The sequence below is a fragment of the Dermacentor variabilis genome, chromosome 1 (genome assembly GCF_050947875.1).
Source record: "Dermacentor variabilis isolate Ectoservices chromosome 1, ASM5094787v1, whole genome shotgun sequence".
Taxonomy (NCBI): Eukaryota; Metazoa; Arthropoda; class Arachnida; order Ixodida; family Ixodidae; genus Dermacentor; species Dermacentor variabilis.
The window spans coordinates 54,718,462-54,744,359 of NC_134568.1; the positions used below are offsets into that span (position 1 = coordinate 54,718,462).

The window sequence follows — 25,898 nt, forward strand, 5'->3', positions numbered from 1 at the left end:
ACAGGGCATCACGCACCTATCTTGGCGACTTGTGTTTACCAAACATATGAAAACACTTAGCTTTCAGCAGAGAATCCTGAAATACGTTAACAGGTGTGCCACGTTGCACATGAGATTTTCAAGATCTCTGGTACCAGTGTTGGCTCACTAACCTACAGTTTGCGCGTACCGTAGACTTATACACATACTCGTGCATAGCCTGACCTGGTGGTGAAGAAGGAGATGGAGCGGGGGAGAGGGGCCATCCGTTATTACAGTAAAAGAAAGTCAGGGTTCGATGGGGGCAAATTGAGAGGATAATGAAGTAGAGAGTGCACAGGAAGGATTGGAAAAGAAACTGATGGATAAAGAGTGCGACGCGCTTAACTTTTTCTTTTCCTCTTCTTTTCTTTTTCTCGTTCTCTCTTCTCCTTCCTCTCCCTCTTAGTGCCTTTTTCCACCCATTTCCATCGCATGCAGAGTAGCATCCATCCGGTTTCACACATCCCCCCCCCGCCACAAGCTCCTTATACACTATACCCTACAAGTAGGGAGCTGTGACTCTCGTATCACGCCACTGAAGAGCGAAAATGTATCTGGTGACGTTGACTCACACGGATATAACGTTGTCACATGCTTCTGCTGGAGACACTATAATTGGTGGCTTTCCTGCGACAATTGGCAAACACTATGCCAGATGGCACTTATTCTCGTCAAAAAGAAGACATGCGCCCACTCGAGATTCACAAGGTTGCCGATCTCATGCCATGCATTAGGGCAATGTTCTCAGCAGACTAGTCTTGAGTTTCATTGGGAGGACGTGGCGGCCACATAGTGTGGCGATCCTTTTTTTTCTTTTTCTTTCTACGCATAAATCGGAGCACCGGTGGATGGGTCTCCGCCGCCAAGGCCACCGCCCGAGCTCACATGATGTCCAGACTGACCCAGGGTGCGCAGGGGCACCATGACAGTGCACGAGGCGTGGAAACCGTTGTTACGTTGGGGCCAGCGCAGGTTCGAGGCGCCCACGTGGTTGACGCCCGCAGCGGCAGTTGACATTACTGCCGTGCTGCTTCGGAGGGAGCCGCCGTGCGAGCAGCTGCGCTTGGTCGGAGTGCGACTGGCTTGCTGCGCCAACGGGGAACAGCAGCTCATCATCAGTTGTCGAAGGTCGACCTGCGCCCATAAGAGGCAAAAAAATACAATAATCTGTCAGTTTCTCGATCACGTGTTTATTTAAGCACCACTGAACAGCTTAGTGCAGTTATCTAACTAGTGCAGTTCTAGCTTTTCCGTACATGTACTTGCACACCGGGTTACCAGAGCCGTAGACGTGAGTAGTTGGGATGTTGTGCCGTAAAATTTAACCATAAGACATACAGCTACTATTGGAGCGACCAACCATAGTCTACTCAGCTGCCAGTGTAAAGTGTTGGCGGTGACTCAGCTATCAACATCCAGTTTTATTTTTTTCATTCTTATCAGCTGTGTCGCAAGGTGGGGTTAGACAGTCTGTGCTAACTACGTATTTCGTGAACCCTAAGGCATTATACAGACAACCTAAAGCTCCCTTATAACAAAGGCTTCGGAAGTCAGAGCCAACAGTGCACAACAATTGAGAAAAAAAAGAGGATACGGGAATGGCAAGGGGGTGGGGTGAGGAGGATGATCACTGAAGGAAACCAGACTGGATGTAAAAATTGGGGTAATCTGCAACCACGTGAACAAAGCAAGAAGGCTACACCAAGGCAGAAATTACTAATTAAAAAAAGACAGTGAGAGATATAGAGATCGTATTGAATCAAAGGCAGAGAAGTCGACTGCAGCTGTTGTACACTAGCTTACTACTCTGCACAGGCGTAAGAGGAGAAGGGGAAGAAACGGCGGGATGAATTACGATAACGACAAATTAAAGGGGTGCTACACACACCACCTTGCAGCACCGCCTGTGCTATAGGCTCATATTGTAGTTGTGTAAAATCTGTGTTGATAACTTGCCAAGCGATTGCTTGCACAATAGAAAGTCCTTAATTAAAGTCCTACCAGACATAGATACGCAATGAAAAGCATAAACTGGTGACAGGAAATCATTTACCGGCCTAGTAAAGAAAGGTTTATCGCTGGTATTATGGCAATCTCGCTGTTTTATTTTTCTTGTTATAGACGGGGCAAATAGCAATTCCAAATATTAAATTGAATAATCTGGAGCATTAAATTCAATCTTTCTACAAAACGAACAGGAACAAACCAGCAGTAAGCACAAGAACGTACGCACGAGCTCGCGGGATCAAATCCCCGCCCCGGCGGCCGCATATACATGGGCGTGAAATGAAAAATAAATTCAGTCACTTTAGCATACGTCAAAGAGGGCGAAGGCAAAAGCCTGCGCGCCAAAGAGACATTCATAAAATTACTTGACATTCTTATTCTAATGCGTTGTTACTTCTTATTGCTCGTTTTCTCCCACCAAAGGTCGGGGGCTCGAGTGCCTTAATTGACGCTAAGCCTTAATCAACTTCGCCGTAATTAACACCAAAGGTCGTAAGTTCGACTTCAACCACAGGTGAGGATGCGGCTCCCACTAAACGCCGTGGCTTCGAGCGTCTTAATTACCTCTATAATAATTACCTGTGTCTTAATCAACTTCGGCTTAACAACAAATGTGGGTTTGACTCCCACCGAAAGCCGTGCGTTCGAGTGCCTGAATTAACTCTATCTTAATTAACTTTGCCTTTTTTTTTGGCATGATGAGCGGCAGCAAAGCCAGCTCTGGAGGAAGACGACGATGAACGCGAAAGCAGGACAGTATGGGAACGCCGGCAGGATGAGACGGATCGGATCCAGCTGTGGAAGCACACGAACGCGCGGGCACTAGCACGAGCGCGCCTCTGCGCGAGGAGAGCTCACATGACTTTCTGGACCGCACGCCGCGCTTTCAAGGCCACCGTTTGATGAGACATTTAAGGCTTCCGCCTTAAAAAAAATAAGTAATATGAAAACCGTGTAACGGGCATTGTGCGCACGTTAATGAACCCCACGCAGCCAAACTTAATCCAGAATCTCCCACTACGAAGTGCCTTATGATCATATCGTGGTTTTTGGCACGTAAAACCCCAAACTGTATTTCTTAAAGCTCAAGATCCTTTTTTATAAGATGTTCGAAAAAAAGTGTACGTCGATTTACGTAGCTGGCTGGACACAAATTTTGTTTACTGCTCGCAATCTTGGATAGAATCCCGGCCACGGTGGCCGCATTTCGATGGGGGCGAAATGTAAAAACACCAGCGTACTTCGATTTACGTGCACGTTAAAGAACCCCAGGCGGTCCAAATTTCTGACGTCCCCCACTAGGGCGTGCTTCATAATCAAATCGTAGTTTTGGCGCGTAAAAGCACAGAATTTTTTTTAAAATCTTGGGTAGGATGCAAAGTATTTCGTAGCTATTTTTTTTATTTGACGAGAACAGAATTTGGTTATGTTGATACTAAAAAGAATTACAACATTAATTGATATTTTTGTTTGCTAATGTAATTAAAAGTATTCCCACTTATCGCTCTACGAGTATCTTTACACAGAATGCCTTGAATCTGTGCAGAGCACTCGCGTGTGCTCGGAGGCCTGACCTATGCCCTTAAGTGAACGGGCCCAGCCCGGGCCCGCTGCTTCAGATCGAGCCCAGTTTACGCCCGCCAAAAAACGCAGGCTCGGCCCCGCCTGTAGGCCAGACCCAGCCTTTCGGTAAGCCTGGGCCCGCGCAGTGCCCTCCTCTGTAGTGCAAGAAGAAAGCGTTCTGGGTGTTGTCACTGTTTTTCCTTTCTTTATTTTTCCGCACGTAAACCATAAAGTAATACGGCTGCCATAAAACTTAATCTTGAGCTTTCTGCCTCGGTTTCTTTTGCATTGCGAGTACAGTTTAGTGCTATCCCGTCAACAGCGGCCGCATTTCGATGGGGGCGAAATGGGAAAACACCCGTGTACTTAGAATTAGGTTCACGTTCAAGAACCACAGGCAGTCTAACTTTCCGGAGTCGCCCACTATGATGTGCCTCATAATCACATGGTCGTTTTGGCACGTAAAACCCCACAAAAAACACTTTAGTGCTACAGTACCATGCTAATAGGTTTATATGGGTGCTCCTAGATCACTGGAATATGTTATGCTCGCAAACGGTGCACAGTACTTTATGCGCGTAAAGTCATAGACGAACAACAATCACGCAATCGCCGAGCGATTTGCATGATATTCCTTAAGGCCAGTTTTCTCGTTTTGTCCGCAGTGCTTTCCGGTCGCTATGCGACATTAGAGGCACCGTAGCAATGAACTAGAGCCAGACATCGATACCATGATATCACGTGTGTTTTCGCTCCACTTTAAGTTTTTTCATCAGCGACGACCTTCCATGTCTTTCGTTGAAAAAAAAATATAGGATTTTACGTGCAAAGCCACCATCTGATTATTAGGCACACCATAGTTGGGTACCCCGGAAATTTGGACCCCCTGGGTTCTTTAACGTGCACCTAAAGCTAAGTACACGGGTGTTCTCACCCCCATCGAAATGCGGCCGCCGTAGCCGGAATTCGATCCGGCGACCTCGTGCTTAGCAGCCCAACACCATAGCCACTAAGCAAGCATGGCGCGTTCGTTCCTTGAATCAATGATATTTTCGCCTCAGGTGATTTTCCGTTCCCCTCGTCATTGCAATCACGCAGCATGCTGGCAACCTGCCAGCACGAGTAGCGTGTCAGAAGGCAAACGTTTTAAAGCCATGAAAATTTCAGTGTATCGGGTATAGAACAAAGTTCGATGCACAGAGCACATGGGATATAGGAAAACTTTAGTCCATTTGAAAAAAGAAAGTATAAAATCCTCTGAAATGAAAAAAACAGATTGTAAAACTGAGCGGAACGTGCCACGGACTCTATATAAAGAATTTTTAATGAACGAAATGATGAACATCTGCTCAAAGCGTGCTGCGATGTATACGCAGCGAAGACGACGACAAAGTCGAACAAGAATAGAGGACGCCTACCTTACGCGGCATCATCATCTCTGAAATGGGCTTTTTCCATTTTTCCACTCAAATTCAAGCTTTTCTTACATTAACGAGAAAGCTATAAAGTTACAATGTGTTTGGAGACGGCTCTACCTTACATCTTTAGAGCGCAGCTCTGAGGCGCCCGTTACTGCAGCGAGCGTCGGCGACGGCGTGACCGAGTGAATGAGCACAGCGAAGGATGAAAGAACGAACGCAGAGCCCAGCGGGGGGTGTAAGGCGCGAGGAGGAAAGCGGAGGAGGACGGTATGGCGAAAGCGTACGAAGAAAAGCGTAGTGTGGCGACGATGACTACGAGATGGCGCCATAGTAGCGCGCGTCGTCTGGGAGGTCTGTCTACGGCGGCTGCTGTGAATCGATCCCACGCGTCACCCACGCACTGTGTTTCTCGATCTCCAGATTGCACTTCAGAATCAGAATCAGAATTTATTGTTAGAATTTGGGTCAAATTACATGTATTTAGTATGCAGTTGGAGGTCCCATAGTCAAAGACTGTATCGGGACCTCCTGTACAAGAATAGTTATAATTGACACCTCAAAGCAACAGTAGCATATAATAAGGTATAATACAAGCAGCAGGAAATGAACGTTAACAGAGCAAAATACAGAATTCATTACATATAATAACAACGTTTAGCTTATCTCACAGTAACATGAAGAATTGCATGTGAAAAAAAAAAATACCAGTAGTTTATTTACAAGAACAAAAACAAACAAAAAAGGCAAAAAAAGCAAGAAAGAACGGAAAGAAAACGGTTACAGTTACTTCCTTTCCACACTTCCGTCCATTTGCAACGTGCCCCAAGAGACAGATTGTCCGCGTCATTCAATATATCCCGAAATGAAAAGACATTGGACCTGTACTCAAATTATGCATTAGGGAGTGTCATAATCGTCGCTGATTTTTTTTTCCAAGAAAAGAAGTTGTGATACCTACAAGTGGTTCAAGCAATCTCTTCAAGATCGTTCATGAAACCTCTTCAACGTCAGCGGAACTAACAGCTACCCGTGATGTACTACGACTCATCTGTATTGACGTACCGCGGCGGTGGACAATATTTTGCGACTCTAAGTCAGCTCCGCCAGTTGGAGATTTATTTAAGAGAGGAGGGAACTAGCAAGCAACTCATTACAGACATCATCATCATCATCATCATCAGCCTGGTTACGCCCACTGCAGGGCAAAGGCCTCTCCCATACTTCTCCAACAACCCCGGTCATGTACTAATTGTGGCCATGCCGTCCCTGCAAACTTCTTAATCTCATCCGCCCACCTAACTTTCTGCCGCCCCCTGCTACGCTTCCCTTCCCTTGGGATCCAGTCCGTAACCCTTAATGACCATCGGTTATCTTCCCTCCTCATTACATGTCCTGCCCATGCCCATTTCTTTTTCTTGATTTCAAGTAAGATGTCATTAACTCGCGTTTCTTCCCTCCCCCAATCTGCTCTTTTCTTATCCCTTAACGTTACGCCTATCATTCTTCTTTCCATAGCTCGTTGTGTCGTCCTCAATTTGAGTAGAACCTTTTAGTAAGCCTCCACGTTTCTGCCCCGTAGGTGAGTACTGGTAAGACACAGCTATTATATACTTTTCTCTTGAGGGATAATGGCAACCTGCTGTTCATGATTTGGGAATGCCTGCCAAACGCACCCCAGCCCATTCTTATTCTTCTGATTATTTCAGTCTCATGATCCGCATCCGCGGTCACTACCTGCCCCAAAAAGATGTATTCCTTTACCACTTCCAGTGCCTCGCTACCTATCGTAAACTGCTGTTCTCTTCCGGGGCTGTTAAACATTACTATAGTTTTCTGTAGTTTAATTTTTAGACCCACCCTTCTGCTTTGCCTCTCCAGGTCATTGAGCATGCATTTCAATCATTCCCCTGAGTTACTAAGCAAGGAAATATCATCAGCGAATCGCAAGTTACTAATGTATTCTCCATTAACTCTTATCCCCAATTCTTCCCAATCCAGATCTCTGAATGCTTGCTGTAAACACATCCCGGCCACGGCGGCCGCATTTCGATGGGAGCGAAATGCGAAAACACCCGTGTGCTTAGATTTCGGTGCACGTTAAAGAACCCCAGGTGGTCAAAATTTCCGGAGTCCTCCACTACGGCGCGCCTCATAATCAGAAAGTGGTTTTGGCACGTAAAACCCCAAATATTATTATTATTATTGCTGTAAACACGCTGTGAATGGCATTGGCGACATCGTATCTCTCTGTTTGACGCGCTTCTTTATTGGGATTTTGTTGCTTTCTTTATGGAGGACTACGGTGGCTGTGGAGACGCTATAGATATTTTTCAGTATTTTTACATACGGCTCGTCTACACTCTGATTCCTTAATGTCTGCGTGACTGCTGAGGTTTCGACTGAATCAAACGCTTTCTCGTAGTCAATGAAAGCTATCTATAAGGGTTGGTTATATTCCGCAAATTTCTTTAACACCTGATTGATAGTGTGAATATGGTCTATTGCTGAGTAGCCTTTACGAAATCCTGCCTGGTCCGCTGGTTGACAGAAGTCTAAGGTGTTCCTGATTCTATTTGCAATTACCTTAGTAAATACTTTGTAGGCAACGGACAGTAAGCTGATCGGTCTATAATTTTTCAAGTCTTTGGCGTCCCCTTTCTTATGGATTAGGATTATGTTAGCGTTCTTCCAAGATTCCGGTACGCTCGAGGTCATGAGGCATTGCGTATACAGGGTGGCCAGTTTCTCTAGAACAATCTGTCCACCATCCTTCAACAAATCTCCTGTTACCAGATCCTCCCCAGCTGCCTTCCCCCTTTGCATATCTCCTAAGGCTTTCTCTACTTCTTCCGGCGTTACCTTCGGGATTTCAAATTCCTCTAGACTATTTTCTCTTCCATTATCGTCGTGGATGCCACTGGTACTGTATAAATCTCTATAGAACTCCTCAGCCACTTGAACTAGCTCATCCATATTAGTAATGATATTGCCGGCTTTGTCTCTTAACGCATACATCTGATTCTTGCCAATTCCTAGTTTCTTCTTCACTGTTTTTAGGCTTCCTCCGTTCCTGAGAGCATGTTCAATTCTATCCATATTATACTTCCTTATGTCAGCTGTCTTACGCTTGTTGATTAACTTCGAAAGTTCTGCAAGTTCTATTCTAGCTGTAGCGTTAGATGCTTTCATACATTGGCGTTTCTTGATCAGATCTTTCGTCTCCTGCGATAGTTTGCTGGTATCATATCTAACGAAGTTATCACCGACTTCTATTGCACACTCCTTAATGATGCCCACAAGATTGTCGTTTATTGCTTCAACACTAAGGTACTCTTCCTGAGTTAAAGCCGAATACCTGTTCAGTAGCTTGATCTGGAATTCCTCCATTTTCCCTCTTACCGCTAACTCATTGATCTGCTTCTTATGTACCAGTTTCTTCCGTTCCCTCCTCAGGTGTAGGCTAATTCGAGTTCTTACCATCCTGTGGTCACTGCAGCGCACCTTGCCGAGCACGTCCACATCTTGTATGATGCCAGGGTTAGCGCAGAGTATGAGGTCTATTTCATTTCTAGTCTCGTCGTTCGGGCTCCTCCACGTCCACTTTCGGCTATCCCGCTTGCGGAAGAAGGTATTCATTATCCTCATATTATTTTGTTCCGCAAACTCTACTAATAACTCTCCCCTGCTATTCCTAGTGCCTATGCCATATTCACCCACTGCCTTGTCTCCAGCCTGCTTCTTGCCTACCTTAGCATTAAGGTCGCCCATTAGTATAGTGTATTTAGTTTTCACTCTGCCCATCGCCGATTCCACGTCTTCATAGAAGCTTTCGACTTCCTGGTCATCGTGACTGGATGTAGGGGCGTAGACCTATACAATCTTCATTTTGTACCTCTTATTAAGTTTCACAACAAGACCTGCCACCCTCTCGTTAGTGCTATAGAATTCCTGTATGTTACCAGCTATTTTCTTGTTAACCAGGAATCCGACTCCTAGTTCTCTTCTCTCCGCTAAGCCTCGGTAGCACAGGACGTGCCCACTATTTAGCACTGTATATGCTTCTTTTGGCCTCCTAACTTCACTGAGCCCTATTATATCCCATTTACCGCCCTCTAATTCCTCCAATAGCACTGCTAGGCTCGCCTCACTAGATAACGTTCTAGCGTTAAACGTTGCCAGGTTCATATTCCAATGGCGGCCTGTCCGGAGCCAGTGATTCTTAGCACCCTCTGCTGCGTCGTAGGTCTGACCGCCGCCGTGGTCAGTTGCTTCGCAGCTGCTGGGGACTGAGGGCCGGGGTTTGATTGTTGTGTTCATAGGAGGTTGTGGCCAAGTACTGCACCAGGGTGGCCAATCCTGCTCTGGTGAGGGAGTGCGTTACCGGTTCTGGTCACCGGGATCAGGCCACACTCCAGGCCTGTTTGTGCAATTTTATCAACACGCGGATTTTTTTAAAAATCCGGTGGAAAATTGCCGGCACCGGGATTCGAACCACGGACCTTTTGCACGCGAGGCGGGTGTTCTACCTCTACGCCACCGCTGCACTCAGACACTCAGAATTACAGACATAGTGCTGCTGTATGAAGACGTGTCACGGCTTAGCTCTCTAGTAGGTACTGTTGCGGCTCGAGGTGGCGTTTGGGCCAAGAATCCACCAAGCCCGTCGACGAGTGCGTCCGGTAGTAGGAATGAAGGAAAAAGGGTTTATTTTACATTAGCTACACGAGCTCTGGATCAGGAAGCCCACTCCACGCAGGAGCATATTAAACGTTGAGTCCACTTCAGGACGCGTCAGCACCTCTCTCACTGCACGAAAGGTCTCTGCTTTTAATATCGTTGTATTCCCTAAGCGACTAAACCAGGGAATCTGGTGACTATATCGCGGCCGATCACAATGGTTCAACCCGTCGCAAAATCCTGTTCATGATATCGCACCGTTCCGCCGAAATCCGCCTCCGATTATTCTAAATATGCCCCGGCATATTGAGCAAACACGTAGCAATTTGGGAATCTGAGGTTGAAGCCGCTTCCACGGTAGTATTCCACGTCGGCCCTTTTCACCATTAGTTCAAGTTGTCAGGTGGAAGAGAAGGCCTCTTTCTTTTGCGGCGATAGGCAACCCTTAGTACATCCTGGATCGCTTTTCTCAGACGCTCGTTACTTGATAATATTGGGTGGTATTTTCGTAGGATGCTGTTTATGTTTGTACGTGCAATAGAATATTTTGTTATAAAGGCTGGCGCTCTGTGAGATCCTGCTGTAGGCTGTTTCTTAGCCAGTTCTGACTGTCCCTCCAATCTTGACGCGACATCTTAAGTGCTACCGAGAGCAACTTGTGGATAGTGTTTTTCTGCTAGCGTTGTTTTAAGGTCATTTAGGTGGTGGACATAATCGTTGTCTTTGCTGCAGATTCTTCTTCGTTTCACTTGTCCGACAAAAATTCCTTGCTTGCAGTGTCGCGGGTGATGACTGTTATAGTCTAAATATTGCTGGCTATCCGTAGGCTTTCGGTGAAGTGTCATTCTCGATTTTCCGTTTTCTATGTACACCGTCATATCGAGGAAGTTCATTTAACTAGGACAGTGGTGAGCAGTAAATTTAATACTCGGATGAAAGCGAATGAAATGGCTAATTATGTCGGTTAGCGCGCTTGTGCCGTGTTCCCATATATACAGATAAGTACCAAGGGTTACCCATCGCCGCAACAGAAACATTAAAGACCTGTTAGTGCACGCAAAAGTCAGCCAACATCATTCCCCCGTAATAAAAGCACGTTGCCGCCCCACGTGCAAAACCTGTAGGCACCTTCAACATGACATTAGGAATAAAAGCACCGCAAATAATTCTACACGCGAAGTCAAAAGTAGCTTTACTTGCACAAGTTCGGATGTGACTTATATCCTTGAATGTTCCTTCTGTAAGAAACAATATATCGGTGAAACGGGACAGTCAGTGAATATGATATTAAACGGACATCGCACGGACACAGCTAAAAAGCTTCCCAAAGCCGTCGCCGAGTATTTCGCAGGTCATAGCCCTTATGAACTTAAACTCTACATCCTACAGTCAAATTTCCGTTATTAACGAGAAAGAAAATACTGAGAATCATAATTTTTGCCTAAGTTCAAGACATTGCAACCAATAGGCATGACATAATAGCTCTGAGGAAACCCGCAAGGTGTTGATAAATTCGACTTCGCCTGCAACCTACTAGCCGCCTGGTTAGCTCAGATGATCTAGCGGGGCTGCCTCGGAAAGGCGGTGGTTCCGGGTTCGAGTCCCGGACCCGGATAAATTTTTCTTCAACTGCGAAACTTTTTTTTTCGAGGAACCCGTAGGGGTTTCCTTTGTATCTCTTGGAGGTTTTGGTGGATGTGCACGTTTGGTGCCTGCGTATCAGCGAAAGCACGAATACACTCGGAACTTTCCATCAGGCATTGCAGCGCTGTGTTTGACGTCTATTTTTTCCTGTTCGTAAAGCAAAATAACTAACGAAACTGCCGTTGCCTTAAGGTACACATATTCTTGGATGGTGTCGCCTGCAACGTGTCACCTCCTCTGCCGCTATTCTAGTTCTCGCCCATTCGCGCGTGCATTATTCGCCATCCACTTTGCCCTGCTGGTTGCGTGTCATTCAATTACCTTTTTCTTAATTGCATAGTTCATATCACCCCCCTACTCTTTTTTGTGCATCTTGAAGGGGCAGCGCGAAAAAACGACGACAGAAGACAGGAACACACAGGACAGCGCTGAACTCACAACTAACTTTATTCGAAGGCATACATACACTTAAGTACACAACCCATAGCCACGTGCTCTCCCATCCATGGCGTCATATCAGTGCGCAGGCAAAAAACAAAAAAAAAAAACACACGAAACCATTTAATCTAATACTACGTTATGGAGTTGCTTAAAAATTCAAATTCACTATCATGCAAATTTATCGATGGCATGCTTACACAGCGCGACCCTTTTTTTCTGATATAGAAGGCCTCAATAATCTCCCTCGTGATCTGATTTTTTTGCGTGAAAAGTATTGTGGTGTCTTTATATATTGGAGTGCACCCATGCTCAGAGCAATGCCGCGCGACATGCGAGTAGGCATTACCCGTTAGTGAGCGCCTATGTTCAGACAATCTAATATTAAGGCAACGACCTGTTTGACCGATATATGCGTGACCGCAGGAAAATGGAAGTTCGTACACAACTCCCATTCTACAGCGCACAAACGGGGACAAATGCTTAACAGTACAGCCTTTCCCAGCATGAGTGGAGGCAGCCTGGGCCAATTTCCTATCGATCTTACCACAAATTTTGATCAACTTGTTAGGGGCAGAAAAAACAACCTTTATATCAAATCTGCCTGCTACATTCCTGAGATTATGGGATAGTTTATGCACATATGGAATTACAACCAGTTTTTTCTTCTTGTCAGCAGGCTCTGGATTATTTATTCTTGAGGGTGCTCCTAATTTCACACGTTTAACCAGTTTCTGTACTGTCATGCGGATAGCATCCTCTCGAAAACCTGCCGCTCTCAAACGCTCCAGTTGTGTTAAGAAACTCTTAGACGCACAAAAATCAGATCACGAGGGAGATTATTGAGGCCTTCTATATCAGAAAAAAAGGGTCGCGCTGTGTAAGCATGCCATCGATAAATTTGCATGATAGTGAATTTGAATTTTTAAGCAACTCCATAACGTAGTATTAGATTAAATGGTTTCGTGTGTTTTTTTTTTTGTTTTTTGCCTGCGCACTGATATGACGCCATGGATGGGAGAGCACGTGGCTATGGGTTGTGTACTTAAGTGTATGTATGCCTTCGAATAAAGTTAGTTGTGAGTTCAGCGCTGTCCTGTGTGTTCCTGTCTTCTGTCGTCGTTTTTTCGCGCTGCCCCTTCAAGATGTTCAACCAGTACCAACTCGCCCAAATGTCGATCCTTCTTTTTTGTGCCCCTCTTCTAGTATTACTGCATTACTTTTCTTTTTCAAATCAGTGTAAATGATTACCTGTAATTTCATTATCTTATGTAACATGCCATAGGGGGGGGGGGCACTGCCGACGCAGCCAAAAAAGGGACTCCTTTTTTTCTTCTTACTGCAACAAAAAGTAACCTACTTCTTGAATTTAATCGCTAGCGCAAGTATTTCGAACTAATAAACGAATCCAAAATCAATTATGCTGAAACTAAGTTACTGAAAGAAAGGTGCCCAGGCAGACACTAACCTCAATACTCGCACTCATCGCCTTGCGGTCGCAACCCCGGGCAGGGTGCCGTTCAAGGAGCAAGTGGCGTCGAGTTGCTTATGCTGCTTCTCCTGTTGCTGCTGCGGCTGTTGCGACCAGCGCTTCGTGGTGCGCGCCCAGTCGACACCAGTTAAACTACGCTTCAATATCAACTGCATCACGTCCGCCTGCGCAGAAACAAGAACGGAACACGCGGATCGCAATTAGCTCGCAGTGCATCGACGTGCACAGAAGGTCGTCAAGCAACGTAAGCGCTTTCGAGGAAACGTCGAAACAATGGCAAAGCGGATCGAGATTTCTGAGCCAGCGTATCGGTTTTACACACTGTCATTTGAGACAGCTTTCTGATATAGCAAGTTCGGAAGCAAGTAGATGAAATGTTTTGCTCGCGTTGCTTCTCTTTCATACTCGCATGTGTGTAACCATATTGATGGAAAACTTAGTCAAGCAGCAAAGACGAGTCCTTGGTGGCACCTTCTTGCTTTAGGTGTTAATGATGCACGTGATTAACTGTTCGGACACGGCTGAGCCGTCATGACTAATTACTGTGTTCGAATATGCTGAGCTAAGCGCAGAATATTCAGCATATACACTGAAAATACTTTACAGGTGACAGCGAACTTCGAGACTTTTATCATGTATGTAGGTTTCTTCGAAATTGATCTATGCTCACACGCCAAATGTTTGCCTGCTGCAACACGTCCACAGATCAGCCTAAACGGAGAAAGAATGTGACAGAAGGCAACGAACCGGATTGCTGAAGGCAGTAAGCAGGTACTGCTAGCATCAGGTGAAGTATCAATGCTTAGACTGTATTGTTAGTTGGACTCATTATTGCAAGATACCACCGATAAAAAGCAAGATATGATCTATCCCCACAAAACGCAAGGAACGCACAAGGCTTGGTTTGACATATAGATAACACTAGCTATCGTATCTTACTACGATAGCCCTGGCCACAACGCTAATGACGGCTGCCGATATTACCGCACAAGAACAGTTCGTAAGGGAGGAAAGGCATAATTTCTGTTTCTTTATTTGTGGTCTTTCATAATTTGTATCTGTCTTTGTTTAACCGGTCGGCCTTCCAGAAGATGCGGGTCACGTAAACGGTATTTTGGTATTATTGAATCTGTACTCTCATTCTGAACAAAATTAAACAGCCAATACGCGGTAACCATGCTCCTGTTCAGGAGATAGCGTGCGTTAATGCACCTCAACATTGCTAACGTACAATTGTAAGCGCATAATGTATGTTCAGTCTTGTTAGTATGGGCTTAGTTACGGGTAAACAGTGTAGAGAGAGAGAGAGAAAACGGTAAAGGAAAGACAGGAAGTTTGACCAGAGATTATCTCCGGTTGGCCTCCCTGTACTGGGGTAGGGGCAAAGGTATGTGATAGGTGAGAAAGGGAAAAGGATAAAAAAATAAAAAAGCTACACACACACACGTACACACAAACTGTTTCTGTGGGCACTGTCACACAGCCCGCAAAGGCGTTCCTAGTGTTCACGCAGTGTACAGTCACAATTTGTCGGAAAGTCCCGTGTATTTTAAGCACCGCAGCAGCGTCTTCATAGCCGATCGCGCTGATGTCCGCGTAGGCCAGTTTCCAAGGATGTTGTTTTCTGTCATTGGGCTTGTGTCCAGTTTGTCGAGGGTGGCTGAGAGGGCTACTTTTTGCGGGTTGAAACGAGCGCACTAACAAAGGTGCGCGATTGTTTCATTGCACAAGCAGAAATCACAAAGTGGGCTGTTGACCATTCCGATAAGAAAGGAGTACGCATTTGAAAATGCTGCTCCGAGCCATAGACGGACTAGAAGCGTGCAGTTACGTCGTGGAAGGTCGGGTGGAATACGGAGCTGTAAATTAGGGTACAGGATATGAAGGCGTTCACTTATGACTCGGATGAATTTCATTGAACTTATGTTAGATCACGTGCAAGTGCAAAAGCTTTTAAGCTGCGTCGGCTCTCGAAAGAGGAATGGCAACGCAGTTGACACCGTCATGGGCAGATCGCGCAGCTGCGCCTGCTCGATCATTACCATGTATGCCACAGTGACTAGGGAACTACTGATATATTATATCGTGTCCTTCGTCAACTATGCGATGGTGGACTTCCCTAATCTGTGCGACAAGCTGCTCATGTGATCCATGGCGCAGTGCTGAGAGTACAGTCTGTAGGGCTGCCTTGGAATCACAGAAGATTGACCATGCATGGGGTGGTTCCTCGTGAATGAAATGAAGAGCCGCACACAAGGCTACCAGTTCAGCAGTTGTCGTTGATGATACATGTGACGTGTTTACTCTATTTTGACGGATCTTGTTGGTATCACCACAGCAGCAGCTGAACTCGCAGGTTTGACTGAGCCATCGATATAGACGTTTACGCGGCCACTGTGCACCTCATGTAAAAGTGCTAATGCGGCCTGCTTCAGGGCAAACGAGGGCATGTTAGCTTTCTTCGTGATTCCAGGGATGGTGAGCCGCATTTCAGGTTTGTACAGGCACCATAAAGGTGAGGATGGTCTTGCTGCAGGCAGGTAGTTCGACGGCAACGAGGCACGATTGGTTGCTTCTGACCTAGCGTTTAGCATTAATGGCTCTCCAAGTAAGTCGTTGCACGTCACCCCCTGCATATTGCTCTAACCAGTCTTTCATGGCGGCCTGTTTATACACATATGCACTAAGCCATCCAGGAGGGGTAATAAAACACTGCTGTTTTTGCTCTAAGAAGGACAAAGTATATGTTCTGCAGAAATCGCTCTGTGAGCACAGGTCTGATGACAGGCAAAATTTTCCTTCGCTTTAACACACGTGAGAGGAGTACGCAAGAAAGTTCTGTTGTATGACCCCTCCCCCCACGGACGGGCAATAAGAATAAGAAACTAGTGATGTACAGTTTGCCTGCATTTGCTGGAATTTATTGAAGTCCACATAACAACACAAAGATTGCGCGAAATGTCGTATATTGGAGGGTTGTGGATCAATTTTGCCCGTGTTGGCCAGGAATCTGCAACAATTCTTTTCATTTCCCAATCTGTTTGCCTTTATCATTGGTGCGCGCGAAGCTGCCATCCTTGGTGTCGGAAATATATCAGTGACAGGGATTATCAAAACGTTGAAGTTTCGTCAGAAAAGCGAAGCGTCGATTGCGATAGCAAATTAGCAGGTAGCCATACCAAGCAAGGACAGCACTTTTATCGGCCGTGTCAACCTGTAAACATTTGCTTGTTATTTAAATTCACAAGCATGATGTCAGCACACACAGGAAACATGAACACATCACACTCGATGGCCGCGGACACTCGCTGTCGAAACGCTGGTGTGAGGAAGCGCGACAGCAGCAGCGAGCGAAGTAAGCTTCGTGCTGTCTATCGCTTCAACGCAAGCTGAGCGCTCAGAACACACAGCACGCTCAAAGGTACTTGCCTTCAACGCACCTATACTCTGCCATCAACGTCGATCACTCTCAAAATACAGCCGCGCGACCGCGCGCATTCGCCACATACGTAGTGACAGCCGGACTAGAACGCCGCCGTCCCTGCTTCCTTCCCTCTCCGCACCACGGTGCCTCGCAACGTTGGGTCCCTCACACGGCGAGCTTCCTGCCTACTCTCCTACCTTTCGCCCGGGCGAGATTGAACCGTAGCCGCCGTCGTTGCCGAGTGGCTATGGTGTTGGGCTGCTGAGCACGAGGTCGCGGGATCGAATCTCGGCCACGGCAGCCGCATTTCGATGGGGGCGAAAACACCCGTGTACTTAGGTGCACGTTAAAGAACCCCAGGTGGTCGAAATTTGCGTAGTCCTCCACTACGGCGTGCCTCATAATCAGAAAGTGGTTTTGGCACGTAAAACCCCATAATTTAATTTTGTTTTAGATTGAACCGCCGATCCTCGGCTCCACTCAAGCGCTTTTACTTGCACATACAGCGTAGGGCGCGCGGTGACGGTGTTATCACCCTTAGACTTGATACGGAACATCACGGCGATAGCGACTGCAAAAATGAACCTGGAGCGTCCATATAATTGCTATCACAATAATACTATGGAATCAGTTGAACAGAAGCCGTTCATAATACGGCCCCTCGGATTCTTTGACGTCCACCCAATCAGCGGTACAACAGTAGTCTTTATTTTATTTGCTCGCGTTTTTCTTGTAGCCCCGTCCCGGATGTGGCCGACGCTGCAGGGAAACGGCCACGCGACCTCGTTAAAAGAACCCGAAAAGGCATACCATCGAAGAAAAGGTGTTTCTTCTCTATCAACTATCTACAGTATATTTCGGTAATCATCATCACAACGCTGTGCTGCAGGCGAGGCGTTGTGATGATGAAAATTGTGAAAATTTCAAGGATAAAATGAAACACGTTTGATCCGCACCTTCACTATTTCCAATGTTTTTTTTTTCAGCGCAGAAATTATGTTGAACTAGCACATGGCAGCGTCATTCTATATAGTATGCAGCCAATGCATAAACGTTTAAACAAGGTAGGTAAAGATCGATTTTCGACATGTGGCTTATGTTGTCGACAGTGAATTTTTAACACAAATCACTCTTTGCCAAGAAAGTAGAAGCAACAAAATTTAGTTTTTCTTTTTTGATTGTATTATTCTACACGTTCACGTCTGTTCACTAGTTATAGACATAGATGGTGGCAAATAAATACAGCATTTATAGTACTGTTCTTCCGTTCAACTGCAAAATCATTCTTCAGCAGAGAACGCTTGCATTATTAGGCTTTCGCATTCAACGCAGCCAAGCAGTGCACGAGAGGGAAAACTGTCTTGATGGCTTAGTAGCTGACGCGTTCTGCAACTCGCCACAAGGTAGCAGGTTCAAACTTGGCAGTGGCGGTGGCGTTCCATCATGGAGCTGTGCAAGCATATCGGTGCACTGAGATTCAAGGTCAAGTTATTACTTGCTGTTGGGCGAAATTATTTGCGAGCCGTCGCCTGCTGCATCTACGTAAGTCTAGGTATACTCGGCAAGCAAAGCTCGATTTGTAATTAACAAATGGGGCACTTTTTAGCATTGAGTTTGACAGAACGACGCCCACGGTGAGCGCCACGCGATCACAGGATTTAGAGCGAATTGTTACAACAAATATGCGTGCTCAATACAAGTCGGAAATATTTTAAATTGAAATTAAACTCTTTTGTTTTCAAAGCTCATTGCCCCACGTAAAGGGACGCATTAGGTCCCACTCACCCAAGCACTCTCTGCCAAGGCAGGCTGTTCGAACGTTTCCTGACTCTTTATTATGGAACGACACGGTATGAGAAAAGAGTGCTCGTACCTAATTTTAACTAATTTGCCTGATTTCCTATCCCTTTCTTATCGCCGCTGGGCCCAGTCGCCTACACCAGCGTGGCTACGACCATGCTTCAATCACACACAAGAAAAAAAGAAAAAGAAAGATAAAATGATCAATTACAATCATCATCATCATCAGCCTGGCTACGCCAACTACAAGGCAAAGGCCTCTCCATACTTCTCCAACAACCCCAGTCACGTGCTAATTGTGGCCATGTTGTCCCTGCAAACTTCTTAATCCCATCCGCCCACCTAACTTTCTGCGGCCCCCTGCTACGCTTCCCTTCTCTTGGAATGCAGTCTGTAACCCTTAATGACCATCGGTTATCTTCCCTCTTCATTACATGTCCTGCCCATGCCCCCCCCCCCCCTATTTCTTTTTCTTGATTTCAACTAAGATGTCATTAACTCGCGTTTGATCCCTCACCCAATCAGCTAAATTATTATCCCTTAACGTTAAACCCATCTTTCTTCTTTCCATAGCTCGTTGCGTCGTCCTCAATTTAAGTAGAGCCCTTTTCGTAAGTCTCCAGGTTTCTACCCCGTACGTGAGTACTGGTAAGACACAGTTGTTATACACTGTTCTCTTGAGGGATAATGGCACGCTGCTGTTCTTGATCTGAGAATGCCTGCCAAACGCACCCCAGCCCATTCTTATTCTTCTGATTATTTCAGTCACATGATCCGCATCCGCGGTCACTACCTGCCCCAAAAAGATGTATTCCTTTACCACTTCCAGTGCCTCGCTACCTATCGTAAACTGCTGTTCTCTTCCGGGGCTGTTAAACATTACTTTAGTTTTCTGTAGTTTAATTTTTAGACCCACCCTTCTGATTTGCCTCTCCAAGTCATTGAGCATGCATTTCAATCATTCCCATGAGTTATTAAGCCAGGCAATATCATCAGCGAATCGCAAGTTACTAATGTACTCTCCATTAACTCTTATCCCCAATTCTTCCCAATCCAGATCTCTGAATGCTTGCTGTAAACACGCTGTGAATGGCATTGGAGACATCGTATCTCTCTGTTTGACGCCCTTCTTTATTGGGATTTTGTTGCTTTCTTTATGGAGGACTACGGTGGCTGTGGAGCCGCTACAGATATCTTTCAGTACTTTTACATACGGCTTGTCTACGCCCTGATTCCTTAATGCCTGCGTGACTGCTGAGGTTTCGACTGAATCAAACGCTTTCTCGTAATCAATGAAAGCTATCTATAAGGGTTGGTTATATTCCGCAAACTTCTTTAACACCTGATTGATAGTGTGAATATGGTCTATTGCTGAGTAGCCTTTACGAAATCCTGCCTGGTCCGCTGGTTGACAGAAGTCTAAGGTGTTCATGATTCTACTTGCGATTACCTTAGTAAATACTTTGCAGGCAACGGACAGTAAGCTGATCGGTCTATAATTTTTCAAGTCTTTGGCGTCCCCTTTCTTATGGATTAGGATTATGTTGGCGCTCTTCCTAGATTCCGGTACGCTCGAGGTCGTGAGGCATTGTGTATACAGGGTGGCCAGTTTTTCTAGAACAATCTGCCCACCATCCTTCAACAAATCTCCTGTCACGCGATCCTCGCCAGCTGCCTTCCTCCTTTGCATAGCTCCCAAGGCTTTCTTTACTCCTTCCGGCATTAGTTGTGGGACGTCAAATTCCTCTAGACTATTCCCTCTTCCATTATCGTCGTGGGTGCCACTGGTACTGTATAAATCTCTATAGAACTCCTCAGCCACTTGAACTATCTCATCCATATTAGTAATGATATTGCCGGCTTTGTCGCTTAACGCATACATCTGATTCTTGCCAATTCCTAGTTTCTTCACTGCTTTTAGGCTTCCTCCGTTCCTGAGAGCATCTTCAATTCTATCCATATTATACTTCCTTATGTCAGCTGTCATAAGCTTATTGATTAACTTGGAAAGTTCTGCCAGTTCTATTCTAGCTGTAGGGTAAGAAGCTTCCATACATTCGCGTGTCTTAATCAGATCTTTCATCTCTTGTGATAGCTTACTGGTATCATATCTGACGAAGTTATCACCGACTTCTATTGCACACTCCTTAATGATGAACATAAGATTGTCGCTCATTGCTTCAACGCTAAGGTCCTCTTACTGAGTTGAAGCCGAATACCTGTTCTGTAGCTTGATCCGGAATTTCTCTAAGTTCCCTCTTACTGCTAATTCATTGAGCGGCTTCTTATGTACCAGTTTCTTCCGTTCCCTCCGCAAGTCTAGACTAATTCCAGTTCTTACCATCCTATGGTCCCTGCAGCGCACCTCGCCGAGCACGTCCACATCTTGTATGATGCCTGGGTTAGCGCGGAGCATAAAGTCAATTTCATTTCTAGTCTCGCCATTTGGGCTCCTCCACGTCCACTTTCGGCTATCCCGCTTGCGGAAGAAGGTATTCATTATCCGCATATTATTCTGTTCTGCAAAGTCTATTAATAGCTCTCCCCTTCTATTCCTAGTGCCTATGCCATATTCCCCCACTAATTTGTCTCCAGCCTGCTTCTTGCCTACCTTGGCATTGAAGTCGCCCATCAGTATAGTGTATTGCGTTTTGACTTTACCCAACGCCGATTCCATGTCTTCATAGAAAATTTCGAGTTACTGGTGATCATAACTGGATGTAGGGGCGTAAACCTGCACGACCTTCAATTTGTACCTCTTATTAAGTTTCACAACAAGACCTGCTACCCTCTCGTTAATGCTATAGAATTCCTGTATGTTACCAGCTTTATCCTTATTAATCAGGAATCCGACTCCTAGTTCTCGTCTCTCCGCTAAGCGCCGGTAGCACAGGACGTGCCTGCTTTTTAGCACTGTAAATGCTTCTTTTGTCCTCTTAACCTCACTGAGCCCTATTATATCCTACTTACTGGCCGCTAATTCCTCCAATAGCACTGCTAGACTCGCCTCACTAGATAACGTTCTAGCGTTAAACGTTGCCAGGTTCAGATTCCAAGTCATCAGATTCCAAGGGTCAGTTATAATAAAGTGCTCTATTAAGACACCCGTTTTTCACGGGCGAAAGAATTGCATAGCCACATATACACGCAGACAGGTGGTAGTACATAAATGTGTGCGTTTCCGTGGATTTGTCTCCTATCACAAATTCTTTGAAGAAATGATCGTGTTTATAACCAAGTAAATGATGTTATGATGTTATGTGTGATGATGATATCTATCCCTTTTGTGATATAGTAAGAGCACTTAGAGAATAGAGCATGGAAATTGGATTGAGGCAGCGTCACTGAAGCTCTTCACCACAACTCACCTGCATGCAGCCAAGACTAACCGACCGGACGCCCCCCGAAATGCGATGGGCCCCCAGGTTGGAGCGACTTCCGGCATTTTCTTTGCAAGACTAGGTCCACTTCGATCTAAAAATGCACCTGCTCCTCCTGCTTGTGGTGTGGCAGATTCCCGGTGTTAAAGTTTTGAACTTGAGAACCGTTGTTCGGCTGAGGGTTAACTTTGCTGCAATAGCGCACTTTATGGTAGTTATGCACATGGTCGAAGACCCCCTTTCTCGTGAACGACTAGAGCAGCTTTGTTTTGCACACTCAATTAAGCCCACGCAAGAGTGGAAGGTTTTCGTGAAAAAAAAATCCATCAGACGGCACTTTGACAAGTATGCTGCGTACCAAACGCCTTATAGCCTAAAAATAACATCAAAGTTTCTACGTTTACGCTGAAAAACGCCTGCATTGTCATAAAAGCTGTGGATGTTCTGGGAAAAATGACATTGCGGCTTACTGTACTGGACCAATAAATTCGTGTGGGTGACGATTGGTTCTTATTATTAATAGATAGGTGAGGTAGGCGGGTAATTAGTGCGCCCATCCTCTGTACAGATAAACCACATCCTTAATCACCCATCCGTAGGCGAGGCCCTTACACAAGTTCACAATAACTATTTACAACTTTCCCTGCCAATTTACCTGCTTAAAAACATGCGCGCCAGTTTCTTTCTTTTTGTTTTAGCAAGAAGGCAGTGACAGAAAAGAGAGCATACATAAATGGTATTGAAGTTGTAAAAGATTTCACAATTCATCTGCTTCCTAAAGCAAAATTGACGTTTCAAACCACAAAGAAGCCTCTTCAATAAATGGCAGCTGATGTCAAGGCTTTCAGGCTAATATCAACGTCACTATGCTTTTCACTAATGTTCACTGCAAATAAGCTGTCCCTTGAAACAAAGAAACACCTGTGACTATCTTAGGGAGTTTACGTACGTTGTTGTTTTAAATTATTTTCTTCAAAGTAATGAAGTGCAAGTCCAAATTTCATAACGCTGCCCAGAGGACACTCGTGCAGTTTTAAAAGATTTGCGGCATACACAAGTAACACCTATACGCTTCCCATATAATAGTACTCATTTATTGTCTTGCATTAAGTGACGATGGTACTCCTTTGAGCGTTCAGAGCCGAAAATTTTGAATGGCTTGGAGATCAGTGCGTGCTCGTAAGGATTCAGCCGATCTGAAGTTAGTGCTGCATACCTAATGAGTAACAGACACTCACCCTGAAGTTGTCGCTCATAAAGCAGTAGATTATAGGATTGACGAAGCTGTTGGCCATCGAGAACCAGTGGCAGGAGAAGAAGGCCGCGATGTACAGGTACTCCTGCTCGGCCGTGTCTGGTTGCATGGCGGCGCGATCGAAGTACAATATCAAGTTCATCAGGTGAATCGGCAGCCAGCACACGGCGAACATCAGCACCACCGTCGCCAGCATCTTGACGACCTGAGGGGAAAATGGTGCAGTAGGGTGAGATTGTGCGATGCAGTGGTGCGGATTTAGCCGAGACCTGCGACTTCTACAAAGAAAAAGGTCGTTTAGACACTACCGGGGAGGCACGCTTGGGAGAAATCATTTAAATAACCTCATTTCTATTAACAATGCTGCGGCTAAATGCTCTCGGACAAGTTGCAGTTTTCTAACCAGTCTGTGTTGGTTAATCTAACCAGAATTTATTGGAATGCAATTTCTCAGCTCTTGGTATTTCTCATCTCCCCAGCTCAAATGAGTGCAGAACATGCGTCGGCATCATGGTGGTGTCTTTCGCGTTTTGCTAAAAACGGAAAGTATACGATGAATGAATCGAGAAAATTTTGCGCTGGCGCGATTTTGCAACACGAGCTAAGCTCAGCAGCGTTCAGCGAAAGCAAAACAACTGCTACTTCGAAATTGCTGTAGTACGGGCGTACCCATTTGTTTGGGGATGTACATGCTTTAATAACTTAACAAAATACCGAGTATTAATTACAGTATGGCAAATGCAACCATTGTAAGGAAGTAGCCTAATGTGTGCCAAGGTAGGCAGTGTATCGGAACAACGAAATACATAAAGGCAGATCAGGAGCTAAATCAGTATCGTTGCTGTCAACATGCACATAAATGTGAACAAAAATACCAGCTCTAGTAATAAATGTTGACTAAGTGTAAAAGGTTGCATCTTAGATTATTGTGTCACTCCCATGACAGGCTATTTAAAGCCATTTACTTGGCATGGCTCCTCATATCACTTGCACTCGCTACCCTAGACCGAATTCTTTGCAGTCTGTGTGCAAAGTTAAAGACCACGACAGAGTCATTCGGGGTGGTCGCCCTGTACCATGCATCTAACCTTCTGTCTGTGATCCGCCGCGGTGCCTTAGCGACGATGGTGTTGCGCAGCTAAACACGACGTCGCGGGATTGAATACCGGCCGCGGCGGCTATATTTTGGCGGAGACGAAATGTAAAAACGCTCGTGTCCCGTACTTTGAAGCAGGTTAATAATCCCGCAGTGGTCGAAATTAATCCGGAGTCTCCCCCTACGGCGTGCCTCATAATCAGATCGTGATTTTGGCACGTAAAAGACCAGAATTTATCATTCATTCGTGTCATCACCGGCACACGCTGCTGAATATAAACTGCATTTCATACATAACAGACAACGCTACCAATAAAGACTTCTCTCACTGTCCGCATGCGCGAGCAAAAAGTAAAGCGTCACATATGAATGGCTGATATAGGTATAAGTAATGTAATTCTCTCCAACATTAACTTCCCTACTTTAATGTTTCGATACATGAAGCAACGATCACATGGAAAGGGTCGCAAATATGAGCCTATTTACCACTGAGTGAGCGGAGTGGCGCGTTCGTGAGACCAGTGGTCAGAGCGCTAGAATTGAGCTCGTGACCAAAAACGTCGCATACTGAAAACCCAAAGGTGTCCAAATAATACGTAATATTACATAACCTTAGATACAGAGTTTGTAGTTGTAATGTATTAAGTAGTTATTCTGTAGACACGTGCAGTGCACTGTTATTTCGGAAGAACAACCGCGCTTCGAAACGGACGTAGTGAGATTTCTTTGACGACACTATTTGCGTAGCTTCCCCACCTTTGTCTGCTAAGTATGAAAAGAAGCCAGCGAACAGCAGACCGCACATCACTGCCAAAAGGTGAGCTTGAATTCCGGTAAGAACAACGGTAGACAAGTACAAAATAAACCACGAATCGTTGTCTTTGCTTCACATTATGCTGCATCCAGCTGTGGGGAAGTAGTTTGCAGATGGCTTAGTTGTACAAATAAAAAAACAGTTCTTTTTCGAATGTCACGAAGTTGCACTGTTGAAGTATGTGAGTTTTTGCTTGGAACAAGAAACAGATGTAAGACTTTGCAAAAGAAAAAGCGAACTATCTTTTTAAACATTGCAGATAATTTACGTGTGTCTTACCGGCACCATGATTTGTTTGCACGCGTCAGGGTGGTCAAACCAGGGCTTGCACAGGAGATCGAGTGTTTTTATGGATACGTAAGAATTCTAAACGTAGGGTAAAAAAGAAAGACGCAGTTTCCCCGAACACTGAAGGATCTATGGTGATAGGAAATTAGCAGACAGCCACACGAATTAAGTATGGCACATTTATCGGTCGTGTCAACTTGTACACATTCGCTTGATAACTAAATTAATAAGCATGGTGTCCGTGCGCACAGCAAGCATGAACACATCACACTCGATAACTGGGGACGCTCGCTGTCAAAACGCTGGCGCTAGGAAACGCGGCAGCGACAGCGAACGAAGTGACATTTGTGCTGTCTATCGCTTTAACGCAAATCCAGTGCCGAGGACACACAGCACGCACAAAGCTACGAGCCGCCGACGTGCCTAGGCTGCGCCCCCAACGCAGATTGCTTTTAAAAAAACATGGAGGACACATAAGCTTCGCCTTCAAGAGTGGAACGCGATAGCGTTATCGCACCCCGTTCGCACCGCCCACTCATTCGCTCGGCATGCTCTTCAGTCACACAAAGACGAAACGT

The 25,898-nt window shown here is 45.5% G+C and overlaps 1 protein-coding gene across 1 annotated transcript in view; it reads right to left on the bottom strand.

Moving 5' to 3' along the window:
* Window positions 1-843: 843 nt before the first annotated feature.
* Window positions 844-25,898, bottom strand: part of LOC142574126 (RYamide receptor-like) — a 498,341-nt gene continuing 473,286 nt past the window's right edge. Inside the window, exons 4-6 of the mRNA XM_075683309.1 lie at window positions 23,106-23,327; window positions 13,275-13,427; window positions 844-1,155 (exon numbers count right to left, since the gene is read on the bottom strand). Coding sequence (XP_075539424.1) covers window positions 844-1,155; window positions 13,275-13,427; window positions 23,106-23,327 — 687 coding nt within the window. The remainder of the gene's footprint in view (window positions 1,156-13,274; window positions 13,428-23,105; window positions 23,328-25,898) is intronic.